The sequence below is a fragment of the Camponotus floridanus genome, unplaced genomic scaffold (assembly GCF_003227725.1).
Source record: "Camponotus floridanus strain SB8 unplaced genomic scaffold, Cflo_v7.5 scaffold67, whole genome shotgun sequence".
Lineage (NCBI taxonomy): Eukaryota > Metazoa > Arthropoda > Insecta > Hymenoptera > Formicidae > Camponotus > Camponotus floridanus.
Window position 1 is genome coordinate 1,179,681 of NW_020229835.1, and position 12,726 is coordinate 1,192,406.

The 12,726-nt window shown below is 26.9% G+C and overlaps 2 protein-coding genes across 2 annotated transcripts; both read left to right on the forward strand.

Moving 5' to 3' along the window:
- Nucleotides 1-445: 445 nt before the first annotated feature.
- On the forward strand, nucleotides 446-5,632 carry LOC105247754 (lysosomal aspartic protease-like). The gene is made up of 8 exons (XM_020030109.2): nucleotides 446-614; nucleotides 1,498-1,736; nucleotides 2,302-2,435; nucleotides 2,588-2,790; nucleotides 4,056-4,178; nucleotides 4,242-4,377; nucleotides 4,600-4,692; nucleotides 4,772-5,632. Exons 1-8 carry the CDS (start codon nucleotides 553-555, stop codon nucleotides 5,003-5,005), a joined length of 1,224 nt encoding a protein of 407 aa, XP_019885668.2. The 5' UTR covers nucleotides 446-552; the 3' UTR covers nucleotides 5,006-5,632.
- Nucleotides 5,633-7,513: 1,881 nt separating this feature from the next.
- LOC105247753 (lysosomal aspartic protease-like) lies at nucleotides 7,514-12,064 on the forward strand. Its single transcript, XM_025413498.1, has 8 exons — nucleotides 7,514-7,712; nucleotides 8,386-8,639; nucleotides 9,183-9,322; nucleotides 9,460-9,689; nucleotides 10,243-10,365; nucleotides 10,430-10,565; nucleotides 10,806-10,898; nucleotides 10,978-12,064. Exons 1-8 carry the CDS (start codon nucleotides 7,651-7,653, stop codon nucleotides 11,413-11,415), a joined length of 1,476 nt encoding a protein of 491 aa, XP_025269283.1. The 5' UTR covers nucleotides 7,514-7,650; the 3' UTR covers nucleotides 11,416-12,064.
- The last annotated feature ends 662 nt before the right edge of the window (nucleotides 12,065-12,726 follow it).

Here is a 12,726-nt window from a genome sequence, read left to right on the forward strand (position 1 = left end):
AAAAAGGTGATTAATTAAATGCTACTTTTCGCAAATTATCTATTGTAAAGGGTAATGTTGCATGATTGTCCGTTTAATCAATATAATATAAACAAAATGTATTCTTTCGAAAGAATCGTTTTTTATTATTAATAATCATGAATTTATATAAATAATATTTATTATTAATAGTCATGATTATATAATAATATTCATCTCCGATTATATAATAATAATCATGATTATATAATAATATTTATTATTAATAATCATGAATTTATATAAACGTTCTTAATTATAATATGATAATGCAAAATATAATATATTTAAATTAAATTGATCGATGGAAATCCATTAGATTTTTCGAATGTTTTGCGCCTTCTCTATCTATTCAAGCATTCAAAGGGGGCACGCGCGATCATATATGTATATAACGCTATCGAATACCGATACAGTGTTAAGAGGAGTGTTAGTAAGCGACAACACTTTATTTTTCTGTGTATCTGATTATAAAGTGTCGAAAAAATCAAATTTTAACGAACCAAGACTTCAGTAGAAAATAAATTCTGAAATATGTTTCGCCTTTTTACGGTTGTGACGGTGCTCTTTATGACGACTGATGCACGATTAGACAGGTCAATATATATTTTATTATATTGTATGTTGATAAATATCGAAAATACAAAAATCGATTATTTTTCTTGCATCCGATTTCTTGGATTAAACGCGTGCAAATGCAAATAATGCTTCTATACAAATTGGATGAAATTTCTTTTGTTAGAACGTATATTTTTATTTATTCGTCAAAGAGTAAATAAAATGACAATATTTTTGAGAAAGTGCTCATTGTTCTTTCGTAACGTTCGCTTTTGTCCATCTTGTCTTTATCCCTATTTAAACGACGACCGTTGACATAAATCGTGATGGGAGGTCATCAAAAGATTTAATTGTAAACTTTTTCACGCAATAGCAGATCAACTTTATATAATAGGTATAAATCGCTTTGTATTATTTGTTTACTTGACATTCTCTACATTCTATTTTTGATAGTTGATAAAGTCACTTGTTTTTGAATTATTTCTAAAATTGTAAAATTACACGCAAAATTGTCGTTAATTAAAAAGCAATGTCCGTTATAATGATTTTATTTAAAAGATTGTATTACAAATTAAATATTACTTTTGATATATGTATGTACAATATATATGAGAATCAAATTATTTAGAAAGATCATCGAGTTTATAAACATTTCTCATATAGTTATATCTAAATGCGCAATGTATTGTAAATATATAAATTATATAGTTGATTTCTGAGACATTTCAATTTGTGTAGACTTTCATGATTTATATTTGTTCTGAAAATATCTGTTAGTCGTATCAAATGTGAATATTTATTTTATACATATATATACACATATGTATAAAATATATATATATATATATATATATATATATATATATATATATATATATATATACACTTGCATTCACAGAATGTTTTTTATGTTATTTCAAGCATTTCATTGAACAATACGGATTCCATTCGAGAATTTTCGAAAAAAGTTGGCACCAACTTGCAAAAAGTTTTTTCTTTAAATGATAATCTCCCTTCAGAAAAATTGATCAATTTCAAAAACGTAGCTTATTATGGCTCCATTAAAATTGGAACTCCACCGCAAGAATTTAAAGTTGTATTTGATACTGGTTCCGCACCTCTTTGGATTTTGTCCAAAAAGTGCACAATACCTGCTTGTTGTAAGTAATTTGTTTGTGCATATACATACTATCTACAATTATATTTTTCAAGTATAATCTTGGGATATTTAAAAAGTTAAATACACATACTTATTTTTATAGTAATACTTAATATGATAGTGTAAATATTACAATGGCCAACTTTGGAATTTGCATGTATAAATTAACTGAAATAGTTTATCAAATTCGCTTTCTGAACATACAGACAAGCTTTGATAAGCAGACAATTTATTATTTCGACAAATACATTTACAATATATGTACAATATATGTTTATAAAAGACTTATAAAAGAATATTGTATATTTATTTATAAAGAAATATTTATTTATAAAAGAATATTTATTTATAAAAGAATTATGTTTTTATTTATAAAAAATATTATTTATATTATTTATTATTATTTATTATTTATTTATATTATTATTATATGAATATTATTTATAAAATTATTTATAAAAGATTATTGTATATTTAATATAGATTAATGAGATATTTTTATACATATTCTTAAAGTCTTTCTAATTTTGCTAATTTTCGATATTGAATATTTATTTGCTTTACAGCAGAACGTAATAAATATGATAGTGCAACATCCCGGACATACAATAATGTAACAAATAATTGTTATGATATTTCCGTCTGTATATCATACGACTGTATCGAGGTAGATGGATATCTAGCTATTGATACAGTGAATGTAAGTCATTATTAAACAAACAATTCAATTTAGATACAATCGTAGTTTAGATATAATCGTTTAGATATAATCGTAGTTTAATTATTTCTTGAGCAATCATGTTCTTTTTTGCGCGACAATAACGTATTATTACAATATTAATTTTATTATAGGTTGCCAACCTCAATGTAAAGAATCAAACATTTATAGAAGTGGTAAACGTATCAAATGTAAATATGATTGCTGAACATACATTTGATGGTGTCTTGGGCCTGAGTTATTCCAACCTATCTATCGATGAAATAACGCCTGTCTTCGACAATATAATTAAACAAGGTCTAGTTTCATCACGTATTTTCAGTTTTTATCTAAATAGGTACATATCTTATCCATTTATGAACAACGTACATCTTTAAAATATAAACAAGAATTTTTAATAAGTATGAATATTGTATATGCATATACAGAGTGTCCCAAAAATCCCGGACCGGTCGAATATTTCATAAACTATGCACTTTAGAAAGAAATGTTTCAGACAAAAGTTGTATGGCTTCAAGGGGGCCATCAGATAGTGGCAATGATTTGACATGGGAGAGTCATTTGAAAGTCACGTGAAGATCACCGTCAATTTCTTAAACGGAATTTCCTATTTTTTATTACATATTCGTGTAGCTTATCTCGAGAGCTTTCCAAAACACTATAATAAAGTATTTCTTTATTGAGTACTTTTCGAGTTATGAGGCTTGAAATCATTTCTTAATTTTGCATTAACCATAAAATATCTAGTAAAATATTCATTTTTTGATTATCTTACCTTAATACTTTTATATACAAAATATTGAGAGGAATCAATTGGTGTAAAGAAAACACATAGTTGTTTAAAAAAAATATATGTAATTGTTAATTGCAAATTACATATTTTTTTCTTAAAAAACAACTGTTTTTTTTTTAGACCAATTGATTCCTCTCATTTTGTACATAAAAGTATAATACTAAGGTAAGATAATCGAAAAATGAATATTTTACAAGATATTTTATGATTTATGCAAAATTAAGAAATGATTTCAAGCCTTATAACTCGAAAAGTACTCAATGAAGAAATACTTTATTATAGTGTTTTGGAAAGCTCTCGAGATAAGCTATACGAATATGTAATAAAAAATAGGGAGTTCCGTTTAAGAAATTGAAGGTGACCTTTACGTCACCTTCAAATGACTCTCCAAGGTCAAATCATTGCCACTATCTGATGGCCCCCTTCAAGCCATATAACTTTTGTCTGAAACATTTCTTTCTAAAGTGCATAGTTTATGAAATATTCGACCGGTCAGGATTTTGGACACTCTTTTTTTTTTTTTTTTTTTTTTTTTTTTTTTTTTTTTTTTTTTTTTTTTTTTTTTTTTTTTTTTTTTTTTTTTTTTTATTTATTTTATATTTATGATGATATAATATAATTTAAGACATTTAATTTATTTTAATTTTTATATTAACACAATTAAATTCATTATTTATATATATTATTATAATTTTTTAAATTAAAGTAATATATTAGTTATATATTAGTTTATATTTGCTCATTAAATATAATTATCTTAATTATCGCAGACATATAGTTTATTATGATATAAAAAATATAATTTGCAGAGACACTTTAGCCGATTTAGGTGGTCAATTCACATTGGGTGGTTCCGATCCTACCTATTACGAAGGGGATTTCACATACATTCCTGTTACTCATAAAAGACACTGGCAATTTACCATTGATAAGTAGGTTATTTTTTAAATTACATTGATCGTGTTTCAACAAATTGTTTACATCATACTTTGTAGTATCCAAGTGAAACACATTACTCTATGCAAGGAAAGCTGCCAAGCTATTGTTGATACAGGTTGTTGGCAAATAGTTGGACCAAAAATGGATATACAATTTATCTATCTACTTATTGAAACTGATTCACTGGGAAGAGTAAGTAATATCTTTCAAATAATATATACATATCTTTCAAAGTAGCTCTTGATAAAAAAAATTATAAGATATTGATAACAGCGATAGAAAAATAAATATTAGGTACGTTCAAATGAAACATAAACTTCTATGGAACAGTGACATTAGTTCTTGTTTTTGAAATACTTAATATATTCATTAAATATGATTAATTATTAACTTGATATTATGTTTTATTTAAAGGTGAACTGCAAGAAAATTCTTCAATTGCCTACAATCAGGTTTAATTTGGGTGGTAAGGCGTTCGATCTTACCGGTAAAGATTACATTATTCGGGTGAGTGCTGTAAGCAAATTATTATTTAAATTATTAAAATATATATAGGAGAACTTTTTATTGTATATTTAATTCTTAGGATCCAGCCGATGAAAAGAAATGTATAAACGTCTTTTCGGGACACCAAATTGAAAATACAACTGAAATAAAATGGATTCTAGGCATGCCATTTATTGGCCGTTTCTACACCGAGTTTGATATGGAGAGAGATCGAGTGGGATTTGCTTTGGCGAAAAATTCATCGAAATATATGGAAAATCTTTCATTATCACCTTTTATTGTATACCTTATCATCAAATTTTTAAATTATTAGTTTAGTTTCTGATAGGAAAAAAACTGAATCTTTTTTAATCGCCAACCGACAAAGTTTGCAAATGAATTTTTGCGTAATATGTATATATTTGTATATAATTGTGTCTTAATTTTCAACAGCAATACTTTATCGTGAAAGCAGCTGATATGAGCTTATTGTTAATTAGAATGCGAATTTTTGCGAGTAGTGTCATTTACTAAGTTCATTATTGCATGGTCGTCTAGTCGAAATATAATTAGTCTATTCTTTCGAAACAATAATGTTTCCTTTATTATGATTCTTAATCACGCGCACATTAAAATTATAATTTATTTTAATGCAATTTGTTTTAATTATAAAAGAAAATAATAAATAAAATATTTTTAAATTTAATTGATCGATAGGGCGGATCGATAACACGGATATGTTTTGAATTCGCGCGATTGTATATATAACAGCCGCTAAATGTCAATAAACGAGAGCTCTAAGAATCGAATTCAATTTATTTTTTATGTCTTTTTGTCCAGTAACAACGAAAGATAGAAAGAAACTTGCTAGAAAGATAGAAAGAAATTTGCCAGAAATTTCAAACACATATTACGCTTTCTCGTGGTGATTGTGATGTTGATCGACGCGGAAATCCAAAACTAAATTCACACATTGTATATATTATATGTGTACGTTATATATTGATATAATAAATATTGATTTTATAAAAATCGATCTATCTCATCGTGATCATATTCCACTTTTCGAAATCCAAAACCTATGTAAAATGTGATTGAATTCAAAAAAGACGGATAAATCCTAAATAGAAGGTCTTTCGTGCATTGCGATGAGCAATAAAAGTTTTCGATTTTATGATAATGTTACTGAAATCATTTTCTCTTTGCTCAATTTATTAAGAATTAAAGATATAAAGTTACACTGGATCTAATAAAATTAATCTTGAAGCTCTCTCGTAAATAAAGAATTTTATGGATCGACCATTTCAAAGATTTTCTCGTTTCACTCACATCTTCGTATGTGAACAAAAATTAACATGCTTTCTTTTAGTGAGAGAACAGCTCATTGTTACCGCTTTAAGACAATCTTGCCGCGATCTAAAAAATTTCCTAACCTCATCAAATCATCGACTTATCGACCTGATTTTATTTGTATTATTCATTCCGTCATGTGCACTTATGGTAAATGCATAACGGTGCTGTTCGACACGACAAGCGCGTTTTTCTCATTACAATTTACTATATCATATTAATCCTTGAAAATTGTAGTGATAAAAGTGCGATAATATATTCCCCTGTCATGCAATTAAAAATAATATCTTGGTGTCATCTTCTCTCGATTCAAATTCTTGCGTAAATCAAGAGTACAGAAATGAACTGCAAGGGAAGATTGGAAAAAAATTGACATTTTCTCTGTTCTTGATTAATAGATGCTATAAAATTTCGCAATTAATACAATTAACGGGCGATTCTGCAGCGCTTTTCGACTTTTTGTACGAATAAAATAAACTTCGTTATAGAGCTCGTAAGAATTGACCTCATATTCGAGTTTTTCAGAGATTATTATTGAATATTAACAGCATGAAAAATTATTTATTACCGAACGATTATTATTTGCTATTTATTTTGTATGGATGTTGATAAAAATAATAAGATGAAAATATTTTACAGATAAATCAAAGATGTGCGAAGAAACATTCATATAAATTACTTCAATTGTGCTTTCAATATCGTAATCTTTTAATTACATAAATAGAAATAACGTCCTTTCACAGAAATAATATTATTTCCGGAAATCTGAAATCGGATCGTGATCGGAAGAAAATATTTCGTGCAAACTTCAAAAATAATTTCTTACAGCGAGGATGATACTGATTTCCTATAACGGCTGAGTCTGTTTTGACGTGAAAATTCATTCGTAATGGCCTGTAAATGGCAGCTTTAAAAATCATAACAGTTCATTGTTTATATATTTCTCGTTTACTAAAATATATTTAATTTTAGAGTACATTGATAAAACATGTAACGTGATCAGACTATATATATTTTTAGTCATATTTATTTCTATTTATACATACAAGTCATTTTAGTCAGTCATGAAATAACTTTCGATGCAGTTTTTCATTAGAAGTAAAATTCATTAAGAAATATAGCTGCACGAAGTCTTTTGTTTTTATATAATAAAAATTGTCTATTTATCAATTATTTCAACTTCTCTTCCGTCATCTAAGATACACTATAATATTGCTTGTAAATAATTTTGCTTAATATTATTAGATATTATATATTTATATTTCGTTTTTAGACATTTTCATAACAAGTGTCATCGGATGACTCTTATTAGAATAGAACGACATAAGGATTATAATGGCCTAAGACACCGCCGACTGATTTTGTAACATTAATTTAAATTGATCGATGGATATCTATCAGGATTTTTCGAAAGTTTCGCGCGTTCTCTCCCCATTCAAGCATTCAACAGAGGGACATGCGTGATCATATATATCCATAACGCTATCGAATACTGATACAGTGCTAAGGGAGAGTTAGTAAACGACAACACTTTATTTTTCTGCGTATCTGATCATAAAGTGTCGAAAGAAAGTCCTTGTTGAAATTTTCGAATCGAGACTTCAGCAGTAAATAAATTCTGAATTATATATGTTTCGCCTTTTTGCGATAGTGACGGTGCTCTTTATGACGACTGACGCACAATTGCACAGGTGAATATATATTTTATTATATTTTATATTGGAATGATAAATATCGAAAATATAAAAATCGATTATTTTTCTTGCATCCGATTTCTTGGATTAAGCACGTGGCTTGAGGAAATGCAATTAATGCTTCTATACAAATCGAATGAAATTTTATAAGTCAAAACGTATATTTTTATTTATTAGTCAAAGAGTAAATAAAGTAATATCTTTGAAAAAGTGCTCATTTCTTCTTTCGTAACGTTTGCTTTTGTCTTTCGTAACGTTTGCTTTTGTCTATCTTGGACTTATTTACACTGAATTATCTAGACTGACTTATTTACACTGACTTATCTACATTTAAATGATGACCGATTACAAATTAAATAATACAAATTAAATAATATTTTTGAGATATATACGAAAATCATATAGTTTAGAAAGATCATCAAGTTAATAAACATTTATATTTATATTTAAATGCGTAATATATATTTATATATTGTAAGTATGTAAGTTATATAGTTAATTTTTAAAACGTTTAAATTTGTGTAGACTTTCATGACTTATATTTGTTTTGAAAATATTTGTTAGTCATATCAAATGTGAATATTCAGTTTATACATATATATTTGCATATATATATATATATATATATATATATATATATATCACAGAATACTGTTTATGTTATTTCAAGGACTTCATTACACAAGATGGATTCCATTCGAGAATCTTCGAAAAACGTTGGCACCAACTTGCAAGAAATTCTTTCGTTAAGTGATAATCTTCCTTCAATACGTTTGACCAATTTTAAAAACATTCATTACTATGGCTCTGTTAAAATTGGAACTCCACAGCAAAAATTTAAAGTGATATTCGACGCTGGTTCCAAAGATCTTTGGATACTCTCCAAAAAATGCACGCACCGTATTTGTTGTAATTCGTTGATTTGTACGTATACCCAATAATATATATATATATATATATATATATACATACTTACATACATATATGTGTGTGTGTTTTTATTTGTCATTTATTAAATAAATTTAATATTATATATTTTATTTACAATTATATTTTTCGAGTGTAACCTTGGGATATTTAAGAAGTTGAATATATAATACAGATACGTATTTACTTAAATTTATAGTAACATTTATTATTATAGTGTAAATAATACAAAAGAAAACTTTGAAATTTGGGAATGTCTAAATTAATTTAAATAATTTATGACATTCACTCTCTGAAGATTATACAAACAAGATTTGATAAACACAGATGATTTATGAATTAATTCGACAATTACAATTTTACATATACAATTATATTATTATAAAAGAATATTATATATATATATATATATATATATATATATATATGTTTAATAAATTAATAATACAATATCTCTATATATATTTTTTAAATCTTTGTATTTTTACTGATTTTCGATTATATTTGACAATATGCCTTACAAATTGATGTTCTTTACAGCAAAACATAATCAATATGATAATACAAGATCCAAAACATACAATGATATAAGAAATAGTAAAAATTCTTATCATCCAGATTTTCATTTATTTTATAAATATTTTTTTGTAACAGGAAATGTAGCAATTGATACTGTGAATGTAAGTCATTATTAAACAAACAATCCATATTTTTTTATATCTATAATCATAGTTTAAATATGTTTGAAGCAATTATATATTCCTTTTTTCACGCGGCAATAACGATGTACTATTTTAATATACCAATTTTATTATAGGTTGCCAACCTCAATATAGAGAATCAAACATTTCTAGAAGCGATAGATATAATTGACAAAAGTGGGACTGTCGACAATATGTGTGTACGAACATTTGATGGTATCTTTGGCCTGAGATCTCTTGATTATTTTATTATTATAATCAATGATAATAGAATGACGCCTCTCTTTGATAACATTATTGAACAAGGTCTAGTGTCATCACGCATTTTCAGTTTTTATCTAAATAGGTATATATCTTCTCTACCTATATGAACAACGTATATCTTTAAATGAGAATTTATAATAAATATGAATTTTGTATATATTATATAAGTACAGTAGCTCTATATTTGTATACATTTATATTTATTTTAATATTAATAAATAAAATTTATTATTTATGTATAGTATTATATATTTATAAATTAAAATAATATTTATATTTGCACATTAAATATAATTTAATTTTAATTATCACAGATATATATGTATATATATATATATATATATATATATATATATTCCGGGACTTTTGGAACACCCTTTATATACAGGGTGTTTTAGACCACCCGTACACCTCTTTTCTTTCAAAAACTAAGCATTTTAGAGAAAAACGTTTTCGACATAAATTGTATGGTTTTGAGGGGAACATAAATTGGTGTCATTGGTTTGACCTTGGATGGCATCGTTAAGGTCAGGTCAAGGATACCTTTAATTTCATAAATGGAACCACCTATTTTTTATTGCATATTCTTTTAGCTTATGTCGAGAACTTTACGATATACAAAATATAATTTGCAGAGACACTTCAGCCGATTTAGGTGGCAAACTGATATTCGGTAGTTCTGATCCTGCTTGTTACGAAGGAGATTTTACATATATTCCCGTTACTAGCAAACAATACTGGCAATTTACCATTGATAGGTACGTTATTTTTTAAATTACATTAACCGTGTTTCAACAAATTGTTAACGTCATCGCTTTGTAGTATCCAAATGAATGATATTACTTGGTGCCTGGGAGGCTGCGAAGCTATCGTTGATACAAATGCTTGGCAAATAACTGGACCACAATCAGATATTTCAAATATTTATAGTTTTACTGAAACTAATCCACAAGGAATAGTAAGTAAACAATATTTTTCAAGTAATCATATCTGTCAGAAAACACTTTGATAAAAAAATTATAAGAAATTTAAAGATTTAGCGATAAAAAGTGTAAGTATTAGGTACGTCCAAATGAAACTTCTATGGAACAACGACATTAAGCCTTGTTTCCGTTGAACATATATAATATTAAATTATAATTAATTACTAAAATTATTATTTATTTAAACTATTTTAATTTTAATTATTTATTTAAAGGTGAACTGCGATCGAATTTTTCAATTGGCTACAATCAGGTTTATTTTGGGTGGTAAAGCATTCGATCTTGCCGGTAAAGATTACATCATTCGGGTGAGTGCTACAGACAAATTATTTAAATTATTTAAATATGTATAAGAGAAGTTTATCTTGTGTATTTAATTCTGCTTAGCATCCAGATAATGAAAGTATATGTATAACCATCTTCTACAAACAAGACATAGTTGAAAATAATAAATGGGTTCTGGGTATTCCATTTATTGGCCGTTATTACACCGAGTTTGATATGGAGAAGAACCGAGTGGGATTTGCTTTGGCGAAAAATTCATCAAAACATATAGAAAATATTTCTTTGTCACCATTTATTGATAGTAACTACACCGAGTTTGACATAGAGGAAGACCGAGTGGGATTTGCTTTGGCGAAAAATTCATCAAAACATATAGAAAATATTTCTTTGTCACCATTTATTGATAGTAACTACACCGAGTTTGACATAGAGGAAGACCGAGTGGGATTTGCTTTGGCGAAAAATTCATCGAAATATATGGAAAATCTTTCATTATCATCTTTTATTGTATATCTTATCATCAAATTTTTAAATTATTAGTTTAGTTTCTGATAGGAAAAAAACTGAATCTTTTTTAATCGCCAACCGACAAAGTTTGCATATGAATTTTTTCGTAATATGTATATATTTGTATATAATTGTTTCTTAATTTTCAACAGCAATACTTTATCGTGAAAGCAGCTGATATGAGCTTATTGTTAATTAGAATGCGAATTTTTGCGAGTAGTGTCATTTACTAAGTTCATTATTGCATGGTCGTCTAGTCGAAATATAATCAGTCTGTTCTTTCGAAACAATAATGTTTCCTTTATTATGATTCTTAATCACGCGCACATTTAATAATTTATTTTAATGCAATTTGTTTTAATTATAAAACAAAATATTAAATAAAATATTTTTAAATTTGATTGATCGATAGGGCGGATCGATAACAAGGATATGTTTTGAATTCGCGCGATTGTATATATAACAGCTGCTAAATGTCGATAAACGAGAGCTCTAAGAATCGAATACAATTTATTTTTTATGTCTTTTTGTCCAGTCACAACGAAAGATAGAAAGAAACTTGCTAGAAAGATAGAAAGAAATTTGCCAGAAATTTCAAACACATATTACGCTTTCTCGTGGTGATTGTGATGTTGATCGACGCGGAAATCCAAAGCTAAATTCACACTTTGTATATATTATATGTGTACGTTATATATTGATATAATAAATATTAATTTTATAAAAATCGATCTATCTCATCGTGATCATATTCCACTTTTCGAAATCCAAAACCTATGTAAATGTGATTGCATTCAAAAAACACGGATAAATCCTAAATAGAAGGTCTTTCGTGCATTGCGATGAGCAATAAAAGTTTTCGATTTTATAATGTTACTGAAATCATTTTCTCTTTGCTCAATTTATTAAGAATTAAAGATGCAAAGTTACACTGGATCTAATAAAATTAATCTTGAAGCTCTCTCGTAAATAAAGAATTTTATGGATCGAGAATTTCAAAGGTTTTCTCGTTTCACTCACATCTTCGTATGTGAACAAAAATTAACATGCTTTCTTTTAGTGAGAGAACAGCTCATTGTTACCGCTTTAAGACAATCTTGCCGCGATCTAAAAATTTCCGAACCGCATCAAATCATCGACTTATCGACCTGATTTTATTTGTATTATTCATTCCGTCATGTGCACTTAAATGCATAACGGTGCTGTTCGACACGACAAGCGCTTTTTCTCATTACAATTTACTATATCATATTAATCCTTGAAAATTGTAGTGATAAAAGTGCGATAATATATTCCCCTGTCATACAATTAAAAATAATATCTTGGTGTCATCTTCTCTCGATT

Bases quoted from the DNA above. Each gene is read 5' to 3' on its own strand.
- LOC105247754 (XM_020030109.2), top strand. From the start codon at position 553: ATGTTTCGCCTTTTTACGGTTGTGACGGTGCTCTTTATGACGACTGAT. The intron at 2,791-4,055 runs GTACATATCTTA...TATAATTTGCAG, and splicing joins TTCAGTTTTTATCTAAATAG to AGACACTTTAGCCGATTTAG. The intron at 4,179-4,241 runs GTAGGTTATTTT...CATACTTTGTAG, and splicing joins TGGCAATTTACCATTGATAA to TATCCAAGTGAAACACATTA.
- LOC105247753 (XM_025413498.1), top strand. From the start codon at position 7,651: ATGTTTCGCCTTTTTGCGATAGTGACGGTGCTCTTTATGACGACTGAC. The intron at 9,690-10,242 runs GTATATATCTTC...TATAATTTGCAG, and splicing joins TTCAGTTTTTATCTAAATAG to AGACACTTCAGCCGATTTAG. The intron at 10,366-10,429 runs GTACGTTATTTT...ATCGCTTTGTAG, and splicing joins TGGCAATTTACCATTGATAG to TATCCAAATGAATGATATTA.